At 41.3% G+C, this 15,709-nt stretch overlaps 1 protein-coding gene across 2 annotated transcripts; it reads left to right on the plus strand.

Moving 5' to 3' along the window:
* Positions 1–498: 498 nt before the first annotated feature.
* HSF2 (heat shock transcription factor 2) lies at positions 499–15,630 on the plus strand. 2 transcript variants are annotated; one of them, XM_068184366.1, is made up of 13 exons: positions 499–813; positions 4,089–4,197; positions 4,402–4,529; positions 5,881–6,005; positions 8,002–8,077; positions 9,208–9,269; positions 9,384–9,468; positions 10,301–10,470; positions 11,748–12,020; positions 12,590–12,695; positions 13,621–13,680; positions 14,277–14,361; positions 14,697–15,630. In XM_068184366.1, exons 1-13 carry the CDS (start codon positions 565–567, stop codon positions 14,981–14,983), a joined length of 1,815 nt encoding a protein of 604 aa, XP_068040467.1. In that variant the 5' UTR covers positions 499–564; the 3' UTR covers positions 14,984–15,630. The 2 variants fall into 2 exon arrangements, with proteins under 2 accessions (XP_068040467.1, XP_068040465.1); XM_068184364.1 differs by having other exon boundaries at positions 14,277–14,343.
* The last annotated feature ends 79 nt before the right edge of the window (positions 15,631–15,709 follow it).

Below are 15,709 nucleotides of genomic sequence, written 5' to 3' on the forward strand. Positions count from 1 at the left end.
CAGTTGCCTTACAAAGGGGTCTGCTTAGGGCCTGCCTGAGATGCTTTTGGGGGGAGTTGGCTTGGATGCTCCTGTTGTGCAAACGCCCTGCGTACTCATGTTTTTGAGCCGACTAGCTATTTTTCACCTTTCTCCCAGACGGTTCGGAAACGCTAGGCTGGGATAAGGCCTTGGAAGGCCCGTTCCGGGCACTCGCCCGCCTTTCCCAGGGATACGGAACGGGAGCGCTCCCTCCCTCCCTCCCACCCGCCCGCCTCCCTCCGCCGCGCCCCGCCCCTCGCCACGCGCCTCTGCCCCGCCCGGAACGTGCGCCCGCGCCACGCGGCCCCGCCCCCCGCCGCGAGGCGCGCCCCTATTGGCTCCGTCTCCCCTTACCGGCGCTGTTGTGACACGTGAGGGCGCCGCACGTGGGCACGTTATGTAAGGCGCAGGGGGAAGGGGCGGGGCCGGCACGCGCACGAGCTGCGGGGCCGCCGCGCATGCGGGGTGGGGGTGAGGGGCGGGGCCAGGCCGGTCTGGTTGTGCTCCCTCCCGGACAGAGGCCCCGGCGGCTCCCGAGCGACAATGAAGCAGCAACAGCAACAGCAGCAGCCGCCACCGCCGCCGCCGTCACCGCCGCAACCAGCAGCAGCCCCGCAGCCTATCCTGCAACCTCTCCTGCAACCTCTCTTGCAGCCTCTCCTGCAACCTCCCCTGCAGCCGCCCCTGCAGCCGCCGCCTTCCTTCGCCAGGCCAGGGGTCCCGGCCTTCCTCAGCAAGCTGTGGGCTCTGCTAGGCGAGACCCCCAGCAACCAGCTCATCACCTGGAGCCAGGTTGGCCGCACCTCCCCCCTCCCCCCATCCGCCCGCGTGTGGCGGGTCCCCCGCCATCGCCCGGCGCCACCGGGGCCTGCTGGGGACCTTGGCGTGCGCGTGGGGAGGACGGGAAATCGGGGCACGGACACATGGCTTGGTTGGGCTCGGGCCGGGCCGAGCCGAGCCGAGCTGCTCGGCAGAGGCCGGCTCGCTCCAACCCTCAGCCTCACCCTTGTTTTAACCGTGGAGTAGGAGCTCCGGTGCCCGCCCTGAGGCGCGTCCCCAGCACCCCTGTGGAGGGAAGGGGTGTCTGTCTGGCGGCTCTGACTGAGCAGGCTCGGGCGTCCATGGGCGGCGGGAAGGGGCCCGGGAGCCGGAGGATTTTGCCGTGCGATTAAGGATCCGGCGCGGGGGGGAACGTGGAGCTGCGGGGAGGGATTTCCCATCGCGGGGTGCTGGGTGCGCTAGGAACGGGGCTCGCCCTCTGTGGGCCGGGGCTTCGGGAGAGCTCCGGAAGATGGGAAGAGCGGCGTGCTCAGGCCTGGTCTTGTTTCCTGTGTGCTGCCTGCGGGGCCGGATCTCGCAGGGGCAGTGGTGGGCGGCCACGTGGGGGATGGCGGGGGACTTCCCGGGCTGGGTGTCCACCTGCTGGGGTGGCGGGAAGGGGATGGGCCACGGGGGAAGTCGAATTGGGCACCAGTCTTCTTACAGTGCAACGAAGGACTGGCAAGTTGCTACAGTGAGCATCTTTAACAGTTGTGCTAAAACCTAAGCACATACTTTGATAATTGCTACTTCATTTTTTCTTTATATGCTGTTTTCAATAAAATCTTGTTCTCAAATTGTATCAATATCTTTAAGTAGTATTGAGTTACACTCAATTGAGAGTTCCTTGTTTTAAATGCTTTAGAAATAATTAAATGTCTTAAATATTTTACTGAAAATGGTTTACCAGTACCTTCAGCCAAAACTTCCCAAAGAGGGAAGCAGGAGGCCTCAGTAGATTATGGCAGCTTTTCTTTTTTTTCTTTTTGTTTTGTTTTTGGGTGGGAGTTTTTTGTAGTGTTTTTGGAGTTTGTTTGGGTTTTTTTCTCTTGCTTTTTTTTTTTTTGACGAGAGATACTAAAGTCTGTATTGTCTACGTTAAAAAATGCTGGTTTTGCTGCCTTATGGTTTTAATGGAGAATTTCCAAATCCATTGCTTATGTTTATCTCAAGTAAACATACAGATACCTGTTAGGTATCTTTGTGGGTTTTTTTTTTAAATTGAAACAGTAAAAATAATTGAGATTCTGCAAGGCAGTTGATACTCCCAGCAACCAGCAGTTCTTGTAGGGGGAGGTATTGAGATTACTTGTGATATGGGTGAAGAGTAGCAAGGAAGCACTTGGAAGACTGCTGTATGCTGTAGTCATTGGCACTGGGAGGTGACAATCATATTTAGCTGTGTAGTGAAGCTTACAGGCTTAACGTCTGTACGGCTTTGCTGTAAATGACTATCAAGACAACAAGAGCTCGTGGATGTGTTTCCCAGATTCTCATGTGCTTGGCCTGGACAATGTCAAAGTGATGATAAAGTGAGGCATCACATGGAAATTGTCTCTTGGTGTCCCAGGTCACTCTAGTGTCACCTAGTTCAGCACCTTCGCTTTGTGAATTTCACATTGGCTAAAATAGTCTGTTCTTGCTGTTTCTTTTGCTTCCCCTTTTTCTTCCAGTGATTGATTCTCAGCAGGAGGTAGGTAGGCATTACTGGAAGTTTTAGTCTCCCTACCTTCCTCTCAGTGTTAAGGCCTGAGTCATCCAGTGGAGAGCCATTTGCAACATCCTGTTTCTGATGCTCCCTGCTGATTGTTGGAGCAAGCTGTTGTGGTTTAGCCCCCACTGGCTACTAAGTACAGATCAGCCACTTGCTCACTTCCCCACACCCTGGTAGAGAAAGTAAAACTGTGGGTTGAGATAACTATTTAGAACTGAAATGAAGTAAAGTATATGATTACAGTAATAAAACAGAAAGAAAACACAATAAAAACAAATGCCAAATACAACTGGTTACCACTTGCAGGCCAGTACCCAGCCCATCCAAAAACAGCAGTTGGCCCTCCTGCTGAATAACTCCTCCAGTTTATATATTGGGCATGGTGTTCTCTGGTACGGAATATCCCTTTGCCCAGTTTGGGTCAGCTGTCCTGGCCGTGCACCTTCCCAACTTCTTGTGCACCTGCTTTCTGGCAGCGCTTGGGAAGCTGCAAAGACCTTGACTCAGGGTAAGCACTGCTCAGCAACAACTAAAACATCAACTTACTATCAACATTATTCTCTCACTGAATCCAAAACTCAGCACTCTACCAGCTACTAAGAAAAAATTAATTCTGTCCTAGCTGAAACAAGGACACCTGCCTTTGGACACCCGCCTTTATGTGGTCTTACAATTGCTTCTTTAAGCTTCTTGGGATCACAGAGCTGCTGGCATTTGAGTATAAGAGAAGTGACTCATTAAACTAAAAGGACCTCTTAAAAAGATGCAGGAAAAGTGTTGACATTTGTTGAAGATAAGACTTTTTATTAACTACAGGGTGAGAGTATTGCAGATGTGTGGACAAAACCTAAACCATTTTGAAATAGGTAATTTGCATTCTGCCAGTTACTTGCCCTGTAGTTAAATGAAGTGCAGGCATCGAAGAACAAAGAGCTCATCCTTCTATTTTAGTTAAAGCCTGTGGATTAAATAAAAGATCAGTCTTCCCTCACAACTGGCATTCCAGAAGGGGAATCTTGCTTTAGGTGGCTACCTTTTTGGTAACTCCAAAACCCAGTGGACACCCTCACCTCTTTGACAGCTCCATCTGCTCTACAGGTCCTATCAAACCAATCATGCTTTTATACTGAAAAGCAGATGGGACTGTCAGCTGGCTGTTGGTATTTTTTCCTTGCTCCAGTTCTTTGTTAAGATTCCTTACAAGATCTTCAACATTACATTCAAAATTGATAGTATTGTCCTGTAGTGAAACTATGATAATTGCTGGTAAACAATTATTTCATATCTTGATAAAGCAGTGTGTAACAATAGAGATGTTCCCCTTCTGATACAGGTAATGATGTAAATTGATAGTGCTCAGTTGCTTTGCAACTGCAAGGTTTGTACGCTTTCTGTTTTGGAAAATTTTAGGCAAGCAGATCAGTAATGTACTGCATGCACAAAGGAAGCATTCCAATCTGGTGATTAATTCTAAAAGCCTAGTGTGTTTTCTGCTATGGTTTTTAAGTAGCTTAATGTGTCTCTCTCATTTTAGAATGGAAAGAGTTTCTTGGTGTTGAATGAACAGAGATTCGCAAAAGAGATTCTTCCCAAGTACTTCAAGCATAACAACATGGCAAGCTTTGTCAGACAGTTAAACATGTGTAAGTTCCTGGATTTTTGCATTCTAGCACAGTTCTAAATCTTGTACATAAAAGTTAAAACTTCTTTTGAGCAGTGGCTTTGTGTTCTCTGCAACTAGGATACTGTCTTATCCTCAGAATTGGCAACAGGATCGTTGGGACGGCATACTTGGAATTTCTTAATGTGGGTTTTGAGGTTTTTCTTTTCTTTTGTTTTTTTTTAAGATGGCTTCCGTAAAGTCATCCATGTTGATTCTACATTTGTCAAACTGGAGCGAGACGGTCCAGCAGAGTTTCAGCATGCATATTTTAGGCAGGGCCGGGAGGACTTGCTGAAACACATTAAAAGGAAGGTTAGTGAAAATCCAGTATGTGGAAAACATGTACTAGTATTGATGAATAGCTAAGTTCATGTCAAGTTTAACTGCAGGATTGTGAGTGCAAATAAGTTCAGAGTTTATGGAAACAAACTGCCCTGCTTTCATTTATATCTTGAGCTTGTTTAAAGATACTTTGGGGAATTTGACAAGGCTTTTTAATCTATTTTGCTGTTATTATAGTAAAGTTTCACAGGTGGCAAAAAAGGGTGAATTATGTAATATGACAATTTGCAAATGAGTATTAGAAGTGCAGAGCATGCTTTGACTTTACCATCAGCAATATAATAAACTGCTCGTTGATGTAGCTTGTTTCAGAGCAAAGCTACTGTAAGCATTAGATTTTGCACCCAAGAGAACAGGGCAAACCTATAAACACATTTGTTACGCTTCTGAAATGTGCTCTGCTGTTATTGAGTCAAGTGGATATAGATAGCAAGTAGAAATATGGCAAATGAAACTGGATGTAATGGTTAACTCCAGCCAATAGCTCAGCCTCACACACTCTCACTCCCCCCATGCCAGGATGTGGGAGTGAATTGGGAGAGTAAAAGTGGTAAGACTCATGGGTTGAGATGAAGTTTAATAAGTAAAGCAGAAGCAACACACACAAGCAAAGCCAAACTGGGAATTCATTTACCACTCCCCATGGGCAGAGAGGTGTTCAGCCATCCCCAAGGAAAGCAGGGCCCCATCACATGTAGTGGTGACTTGGGATGACAAATGCCATTATTCTGAACATCCCCCCACTTCCTTCTTCTTTCCCCTAGTTTTATGTGCTAAGCATGACACCATGTGGTATGGAATGCTCATTTGGTGAGGTGGGGATAACTGTCAAGCTGTGTGTGTGCCCTCTCAATTTTTTGTGCAGCCCTAGCCAACTTGCTGGTGGAGTGAGGTGAGAAGCAGAAAAGCCCTTGACTCCATGTGTAAACATCTCTGTATTGTCAGCACTGCAGCACAACTGCACAAGTCCAAAACGCAGCCCCATGTTTGCTACTATGAAGAAAATTAACCCCTGCCAGCCAAAACCAGCACAGAGTGATGTACTTGCTATCACCAGGTTATTGTGATGCAGTTATCATGAAGTCGAGCACTTGGGAAAATGCCTGAAGAGTCATGAGTGTACACAAATATTTGTAACAACTAAAGCTAATATGGTGACAGCTGTGTTTCTTATTTTGGGGTTTTTGGATGCTTGGTTTATTATTAAATTAAGTGCATATTTTGTCAGCATTAGTAAAAAAATATTCTGGATCACCAAAAGAGAATAATAGTTAAGCATGAGTTAAAGGAAGTGTTGTTTCTGGATTCTAATCTTTTAAAGGTTTCTTCTTCGAGACCTGAAGAAAACAAGATATGTCAGGAAGATCTCTCTAAAATAATATGCAATGCTCAAAAGGTGCAAATTAAGCAAACTACTATTGAAGCTCAATTGTCTCTTTTGAAGAGGTAAGTTGCTTCATCAGTATCTGATCCTTAATGCTGAATAATTGTGATACTAGATACTGGACAGAGACCTAATTCTAGGTGTCTCTTGATTTCTGGTTGCCTAATTTCAGTTATTGCTTTAGAAACATAAATTTCCATAGAAAAATGTCTTTAAAATTGAAGTTTTTGGTATTATTAAAAGTTATAGGCAGTGTTAGTGTTTGCAGACCTGTCTAGTAGTAGGCAATTAAATAACACCTTTAATAGTAGTTCCATACAGATGCTGAGTCTAAATATTTAAATCAGCTCTTAGTATAAAATATGCTGGTTTTTGTCTTCAAGTTTTAAATATTTACTGTATTTGTTTTGAGGCAGAGTTTGGTTTGTGCAGTTTGCATATAATACTTTTGTATGATTAGACATTAATTAATGTCTTTGCGCATTGTTTTTGTCGTCATTCCCCCACTGTTTAAAATTGTGGAAGAGTTAATACCTATGAAAATACGTTTGGAAATCTAATTTGGAAATTCATTAGTTAGCTCATTGACAAAGAAACAGAATTGAAAATCCAAATGTATATAGAGTTTTTGTAGAATTCCATAACTATCTGCTTAGAAATCATGATTTATTCTCAACAGTGAGAGAGATGTGGGTCACAAATTACTTAGTCCTTTAGAACATGTAGATACAGACAAGAATATGTGAGCATAAGGTCATGCACTGTAAGTCACATCACCTAAATAGAAACTCTATTAGAGTTTCTATTTCTTCTTCTAGAAGATGGTCTAATGACCGTGTACCTCTGTGACAGAGGTCACCGATCAGTTCAGGTTTTAAGAAGTAAATTCTTTCATTTCTAGACTTCAATTCTAGTGACTTGAGTGGTAGAATATTCAGAGGCAAACTTCTTTTGCTTAGGCATAGTCTGTGTTAGAATCTGGCCAGTCTAGAGTAAAAATCATATTTGCCGTTTTGAAATCCTAGATGAATATGGGTTGAAGGAACCTCAGAAGGCCATCAGGTCCAAACTGCTGCCCAGAGCAGGGCTCACTTAGACTGAAATGACAGCCAGTTGCTAATGAGCTGACAGTTTGTAGAGATGAAAATATAGTGGTTGGTCTCTGGCATCCATGTTGTCATCCCATCAGTTTAAAGTGATTGAAGTAGAAACTGGAGCTAAATCAGAAGACCTGGTCCTGCAAAACATGTTGATAAAGGTAGTGAAAAAACTGAGAAAGTTCAGAATCCCTCACTTCTGCTGTTAATTTTGTGATGGAACTGTACTCTTAAATTGTATATTGGATATAGGAGCACTTAGAGGAGCGAGTAGTACCCTGCATCACACTGCATATGAGCTGCTGTTTCTGAAAACTTAGTTTAAGGTTTCCTAAAACCCCATACACCAGTGGAGTTTGCTTCTTTGTGTTGAAAATTAAACTACAAAAGGAGGAGTGTGGTATTTTGTCTACCCATATTCGTTGAAGCTTTTGGTACTCATTATCTGCCTCTTCGTATGACTGACATACACTGTGGAAGCAAAAAGGCTTGTGGTTACAATAGGGCAGTTTTTACACTGTCTCACTAACTGGAGTCCTGTGAATACTGGAAGAACCAAGGTTTCTAAAACAGCAGTGTTTCATGAAAACTGCTACCTCTGACATGCTTGTGTTATTTTTTATCACTTAACATGCCTGTTTACTGGAGCTAATAGAAGTAACTGTTAAATGCTGATAGTTAATTTTTAAATGCTAAATGTATGGGTAATGATTATTGCCAGATTTGGGAATTTAATTTTTTTTTTGCTTTAAAGCAGATGGAAGTTCTCTGCAGGCCATTAGTTGTGTTCAGGTCTCTGTTTCACAGTTACTTTTCAAAGCTGCTTGCTGCCTGTGTGACACTCCCACACCAACCCCCAATCTAGAAACACATTTCAAAGAGTTTTAATGAAGCCAAATGATCTTTAACAAAAATTAATAACTAGTTTTAGTGTGACTTTTAAATCATCATGTTTAAACAGGGAGAATGAATCCCTTTGGAGGGAAGTGTCAGAACTGAGAGCGAAACACTTACAACAGCAGCAAGTTATTCGAAAGGTAAGGCTTCATTCAAGTGTCATGTGTGCTTGAGTGAGTGCTTCTGAAGTAGGAATGCTTTGCCATGTTTCCTTGTTTTGCCCTTACTCAGCTTTTTATGTCAAATCTCTCTTCAATAGAAAAAAACACCAGGGTGGTATATGATGAACAAACCCTAGTGATACAAACATTCAGGGTATTTTATTGCATAAATAGAAAATAAGGCCAAAGTCTTGTAAACATTTTCAAAGAGGCTCAAGAGCATCCTACATCAGTCATTAAGTTACCCTTAATGTGATCCTTCCATTTTTTATTACTCTGGGAGTCAGATGTCTAATTCTCTGTCAGCTGCTCAGGAGAAACTTTCTCACTGCAAAAATTATAAGATTTTGTATTGGAAGTTAACTGCTGCCCCACTTAACTGACCTACTGACTGTATATTCCTAGTTACCAAAGGAATAGAGTGGAACCTATTGATAATATGTTAACTTAGATTATTTAACATTTAGATTTATGATGTACCAAAACTGATAAAAATGCATAGATCTATTTTTTTAGCACACCAGAAGGGACATCACTGCAAGTAGCCTTGTAACAGAGACTGAGTTTTTTTCCCAGTTTCTTCAAGACAGATACATACTTTAAAGCCTTAGATTTAAAACATGAGAGAAGGAAGGCTAACATTTCAAAAGGAAATACAGGTGATGAATACTGTTAATTGTACATATATTTTTTTTTCTGAATGTCAAAAATGCCTTTCACCAGAACCAGTATTTACAGATACAGGTTATGTATATGGTCCACATCCCTATATGCCTTTTGTCATTGCTAATTAGAATTCTTTTAAATCATTTCAGTTGATGCCTGTTTTTCTGTGTATTGTATGATGTCGTGTAAAAGCCGGCTCTTATCACCTGCTATGTGAAAAGTCTTTCTTTAACAATTGAATAACTATTTAGATATTATCAGCACTGGTTTTTACCTTGATTTCTAGGTTTTCTGAACAGCTCTGTATAAATGTTACTATACAAAGGAAGTGTTTTGCTGTTTATAGATTTTATTATTGGTGTCTTTTGCTATAAGATGTCTTGGTACTCAAGAGAAACAATTACAAAGTAAATCAACCAACAGTAATGTTCTCTCCCTTACAGATTGTACAATTCATGGTTACCTTGGTGCAGAATAACCAACTAGTGAGCCTGAAACGCAAGAGGTAAATATGGTCTTGAAAACTTTCTGTCCACTTGATAAACTGATAGGCCTTGATGACTAATTACCAAAGAGGTGGGTTTGAGATGGCCTTCTTACTTTACTCTTTCTGATGTAGGCCTCTACTTCTGAACACTAATGGACCTACAAAGTCGAATGTATTTCAGAAAATTGTGAAAGAACCAGCTGACAGTAGCCACCATGTAAGTTTTCTATTATGGGTACTCTCTGTTTGGGTGAAGTGCAGGTGGGCAGATGGATCAAATTTATTGTTGTATGGAGACTATAAAGCAGCTCTATACTGAGAGCTGTCAGCTTGTACAAGTGATAGGCTGTGTTGTTTCCTTTCAGAAGCTGAAGGTGTTGATAATGACCATTCACTTTCCAACATAAGCACTTATAAACCAGTTACTTGTGTATTAAATACATGATCATGCTGATAGTAGTTTGCTTTTAAGAATGGTGCTGTCAGAAGTAGCACGTCTAAATGTTGCATTGTTATCTCTGGGAATGTGGCATCCCTGGCCCCATATAGGGACAAGGGTCCAGTGTGTTGCTCTGCAATGCAGTATCCAACCTAGCAAAATCATGTCATGTTCCTGTTACATTTGAATGAGTCACACCACTGAAAGTTGTTTTCTGCTGTCTGAATAATAATTGCAAGGAAATTGTTAAAACAAGTGCTGTAGTATGGCACTAGAATTAGTAGCTTCATAACAAGGTACTGTTTAAACAGCAGTCACTGTTTTAATATTTTTAGTTTTATTATCTGAAAGTGCTAGTATAATTTTATTTCTCTGCCTGTAGTATTTACCAAATTCTTTTTCCTGTAGCTGTTGTTCTCCAGCTTGTTTATTTACTTGTATGGCTTTTTCTATTAAACATAGATCTGTACAAACAGCTTGTAATCTCCAAGATGTAGAAAAGCTCTTAGACTTCATTAGATGTGAAGCATTGTAAGATACAATGATAACTGTCAAAATGCTGAAGCTCATTGTCCCTCTGTGCCCTGACTTTTATGAAAATAATTCTCAGGTACCTCTCAACAGAAATGAGGGCTTAAAACAAAGGGAACAGATTTCAGATGACATTGTTATTTATGATGTCACTGAGGATGTGGGTGAGGAAGAACATCCCATGGCTGATGAAGAAAATCTTCCTGTTACACCAGAAACAAGTGAAGATTCCACTTCAGATTCTTCCAAGTAAGAAGTTCAAGAAGTTTGTGTTGAAAAATTGCTTTCAGTGTTGTATAATATGCACTAATTCAGATGTCTTACATAATTTTTTAGTGAAGTGGTTAGAATTATTCAGCACTCCTGCACATATAGGAACATTATCTGTGAATTCACACTAGCTTTTGATTTATTGACCCCTAGATTTGTTCCAAAATAGTCAATTGGCTGTTGGAGTTTTAGTATCGGGAGGATAGATGGAAACTGGTGAAGCAGTCAGTATTATTGCATAATGGTTAAATATACTATAGCCAGAGTAAGAGAAGTCTTCTTACTTTTTGGTTATGTTTACAGACAGGAACAAATTCCCTTGTTTTTCCAGGTTTTTGTAGAGAAAAATTTACATGTGGTTTTTGTCAGGTTTTGGTGTAGTCTTTGCATTATGCCAATTAATTTCAGGGTTCTGGTTTTTTACAGTCCAGTTGTTTTTTGTGATTGTGTTCCTTCCTGTCTGTACTCCAGTAGTATACGGAAATTCTTCATCTTTTCAGCTACAAGCAAGTTGAAACTTGGTCCCGGTCCAACTTTCTTCTTCAGTAGCATTGGACTGATAGGGCCTGAATTATGCCTCTAGGGAAAAAATGTAGTATTTGTAGCTTATACTTGAATTGGCATCTTTGTTCTTGCTCAGCTGATGCCTGGGAGTGCATTGTCTGATAGAAAAGCTTCATGAGAAAAAGGCTGTGATAGAGAGGCAACATAACTAACAGCTTCTTAAGGGTTAAGAACCAGAATAGGGATGAAAGCAAATCAGTTGAGGCTTGCTCTTGGTTTTCAGGTTTTGTTCCTGGTATGCATAATAAGGTTAACTGCAAACCTGTCGACTGGGGTGCTTTGTTACGGGTGCTCCAGAGTTGATGCTGTTCAACAGGAAATAAGCAAAATATATACTGTCTGTCTGGCTTGATGACTTTGTATGTTTTGGTACATACTTCACATTTATATGCAAGCTTACAGTTGTTCTAATGACAAAAGTGTCAGTGTTGCTATAGGTCTTTAGCAGTTGGTTATTGTACTCTAGCACAACAGTGTCTGCTAACTGATCTGCATTAATTGTATTGATCATTACAGAACCGTATCAATGGAAAATAGACATTTCGAGTATCTTGCTGTGTTTAGTATTAAAAAGCAGTAGAAAAGTTTATTTCCTGATAGTAGCTTGACTAAAGTGAGAGGTAACTAAACCTGTGGAATGATGCCCATTTAAATGTGTATGAAATGCTGTAATTATTTATCTCATATTACAGCTGTAGCTACCATTCTCCCGATGTTGTAATTGTGGAAGATGATAACGAAGATGAATATGCCCCTGTAATTCAAGGGGATAAAAACACTGAATCAGTTGCTGTCCCGGGTAATGATCCAGCCAGCCATGTCAGTGACAGCACAAGTCCACTCATGTCAAGTGCTGTACAGCTGAATAACCAGTCAACTTTAACTGCAGAAGACCCAGTCTCTGTGATGGATTCCATCCTCAATGAAAACGGAGTAATTTCACAGAATATAAATCTTCTTGGAAAGTGAGTAATCTGGTCTTTTCTTTTTTCTAGTATTAGAACTGATTATTTTACTGAAGTAAAAAGAATTGAATAGCAGTTTCCACTGAGAACTTTGAACTTGCAGGCTACTGTTATTCCAGCCAGTTTCTGAAGATCCTTCTATTTTAAGTATTTTAAGATGCGACCTCTGATTTTAATTGTTAAGTGAGTGAGTTGAGATGTTTAATCTGGCAGTGTAATGTTGTGGAGATTGTCTTAAACTGTCAGGATTTATTTTTGTCACTCCTGCAGGTGGATCAGACCCATTAGGGCTATGCAAGAATTGCATCTCTGCTAATGTCATGTAATAGTGTTACGTTGATGTCATTCCTGTGATACCTATTCCAGAGCACCTGTCTGCTGACTTGGGTTCTCCTCTAAAGAGGCTAAAAGTCTTCATTTTTTTCCAGAGGTCATTTCTTGTGAAAGACTTAGTTCATTCTAGTTATGGTTGATTTTTAGATGCATGTAGTACATCTGTGTAAAGCTTAATTAAGGATTTCTCTTACTTTATTAAGGGATACAGCAATAAAATACTGTTTGCCTTCTAGAGTTGAACTTCTGGATTATCTGGACAGTATCGACTGCAGTTTAGAGGACTTCCAGGCTATGTTGTCAGGACGACAGTTCAGCATAGATCCAGATCTCCTGGTTGATGTAATTTTGACTTAAAATTAAGTATTTTCATAATAGGCTATAGGAAACATTTGTGTGTGTTGTTGCTATTTAATATGGATTTAAATCACAAATGATTTTTTTTCCTTCCCTTTACAAAGCAAAGTTAAAAACATGTATGAGTTTCTGGAGCACTGGTATAAGTCCTAGTGCTACACCACTGCTCAAGTAAATGCTTAATTTTCTTATTGAACAATGACTTTCTTAATGAAATAATGCTTATATTTGTTGTGATGTGAACTTAAATGTCAAGTCAATTAATATTCTCTTGTTTGGATATAACCCAGCACATAATCTGTGGTGTTCTTAATGAACTGAGGTTAAAAAGAACCTTCCTCCCTGTAGCAAGACCATGTTGCTGGCTGGTGGCAGGGTGTTGTCTGCCATGACTCACATTGTCCCCTCTCTGAAGTGCTGCTCCCTGTCCATCTGTTCCTTAACCCTAACCTGGGCCCCAGTGCATGAGGTTACTGGGTCCTGGTGGCTTCTGAACCTGCTGGAGTGCCTGTTGGTCCCTCCCACTTCACTCTTAGAAGTAGCTCTGTTCTCCACTTACTGATGGCTCCTTCCAGCTTGGTGTCACTTGCAACTTAAGTTCATCCATATTGTAGGCAGAATTATCCATGCAGCTATATCAGTAGAAATTAGTGTTTTAAGACTGCAGCAAACCGTGTTAGATGCCATACAGTTGTTTCTTTTGTGATCAGGGTTCATGGAATTCCAAACCATTGCGCTCCAAAGCTAGATTTTCTTTGTAAAAGCAGTAATTGCCTGTAAATAGACTCCAGTCCTCATAGAGGGTGGAATAATTACAGGGGTTTTTCTCACACATGCAGAAGCAATGGTCTTGTATTCTTAATAGCAACACTGAGATACCTAAAACTTGGATGTCTTTTGTCTTATTCAGCTTTTTACAAGTTCTGTGCAGATGAATCCCACAGATCATGATCATATCACTAATACCAAAGTAAGTCTTAAATCCATTGCTCAACATACACAGTAGTGAGAGATGCAAAATTCACTCATCTTTTGCTGTTTTCTTTACTGGAATCATGGCACTTTGTGCTCTGGCTTTGAAGACTTGCATGAGAGGAAGACTGCAGCTGAGTTCATCCTGTTGGGCTTTAAACAGCAAAGGACAAAAACACCCTAATTAATTAGTAATGTCCTTTAAAACTTGTATTACCTCTACATTATACCAGTCTCTTGACTTTTGTATCCCTGAGATTTTTTTATTTGCAAACATGGTATGCACTTTGATCAGAATGGTTTCATCTGTATTGTCTGGTTGGAAAAGAAACCAGTAATAAGCAGTGAAGCAAAGATGTAACACTTTGAACTTGTCCAGTTCATTTAAAGTATTAGTTTTGGTTCATGCTTTGTAGCCTGTGTTTCCATTTTGTGTTTTCTCAGCCAAGGTGTGTTAGTGTGGGTAATAGTGATTATGCCACTGCATCTTATCACAAATAAAAAAATAATGTTTGTCGTAGTCATTCAGCTGTTCTCCAGTGGCATTGCAACAGGCTTTAAAAGTGTATTTTAAAAGTTTGCTTTGGTTCCCAGGTGGAGACAAAGGGAAAAGAAACTAACAAGAATAATGCTGGTCCAGCAGCTTCACAGGAAATGCAAGGTACTAAGCCCGTATCAGGTTAGTTGTAGTCATCTATTGAAACATTTCCACAGTTGAACATTACTCTACAAGCCATCTCAGTTATTTGCTCCTTATCTGATTTTATGTTATGCTGATAAATAACCAAAACACAATACTTAGTATATTTGCTTTTTACATTTCTGTCTCTGCACTAGATGCAGAGAAACTGATGTTTTTCCAGGTGAATCTGCACTAATGTTATGCATGAACATAACAATTCTTTAAAAACACCAACACCTCTTTTTTTAATTATTTTTTAAGTAAGTACTGTGGGTTGGCACATGTATTCAGTGGCACATGAATTGATATTCTGGGGTTTTTTTTCCTCGCAGAGAAGCAGCTGATACACTACACTGCGTTTCCACTCCTTGCATTCCTTGATGGGAACCCAGGCTCTGCTGAGAGTGGAGCCTTCACAGCTGAAACTCCTTCTACTGGTGAAAAATCCCTTGAAGGGGACGAGCTCCTGGAGAGCAGCCTGGATCCCCAGCCCACCCAGAGCAAACTGGTGCGTCTGGAGCCACTGACAGAGGCAGAGGCAAGTGAGGCCACGCTCTTCTACCTGTGCGAACTTGCCCCCGCACCCATGGACACAGACATGTCCTTCTTGGATAACTGATGTGAGGGAGGTTGTATATATAGCCATGAAGATGAACTATTTATTTAGAATATTGTTTGGTATGAGAGTTTTTTGTACATCACTGTTTTATGTAACCAGGCATGTGGAATCTGAAGTACCTTTCCTATCTTACACAAGCAGTTGTTCAGCTATGGAGATAGACAAGCCACCAGGTACAGCTGGCGCTGCTGAGCCATGCTCCTGCTGCACTGCTGTGAACACTTGGTGTTGCCCACATTGCTTGTACTACAAGTAGCCAACACTTGTCAATAGTGAGCTTTGGTTTATGGTTTCTTACACTTCTTGTCTTACGTATGATGACATAAACTAGTAGTATATGGTTAGGGAACACTGACTTCCTGTATTTTGAGGTTTTTATTTTTTACATTTTGTTTAACACACATGAGGCTTTTTGGGGGTGGGGGGACCAGGACCTGATGTAGGCTTTTTTTTTCCCTGCTTCAACTGGGAACAAAGTGCCTGTACCTTGCTAAATCTTGGTTCTGCCTTACTTTCACTTCAGTGGAAGTGCTCACACATAGCACAAGCTGGGGAAAAGTGCTTGACAGTTGCCAGGCCCCACGACTGCATGAGTACTTTTAACTTGGACCATCTATGCTGACAAAATAAATGTTACTTAAGTGTGATACTTGCCAAGAGTTTGTCTCTTATTCTGTGTGCCAGGTGGTTATGGATTTAACAGCCTCTTGTTTTCCTATCATAGTA

Source organism: Anomalospiza imberbis, chromosome 3, assembly GCF_031753505.1.
Source record: "Anomalospiza imberbis isolate Cuckoo-Finch-1a 21T00152 chromosome 3, ASM3175350v1, whole genome shotgun sequence".
Taxonomy (NCBI): domain Eukaryota; kingdom Metazoa; phylum Chordata; class Aves; order Passeriformes; family Viduidae; genus Anomalospiza; species Anomalospiza imberbis.

Coding starts and splice junctions, on each gene's coding strand:
- HSF2 (XM_068184366.1), top strand. CDS start 565: ATGAAGCAGCAACAGCAACAGCAGCAGCCGCCACCGCCGCCGCCGTCA. Junction 4,530..5,880: donor TGAAACACATTAAAAGGAAG/GTTAGTGAAAAT, acceptor AATCTTTTAAAG/GTTTCTTCTTCGAGACCTGA. Junction 9,270..9,383: donor GTGAGCCTGAAACGCAAGAG/GTAAATATGGTC, acceptor TTTCTGATGTAG/GCCTCTACTTCTGAACACTA.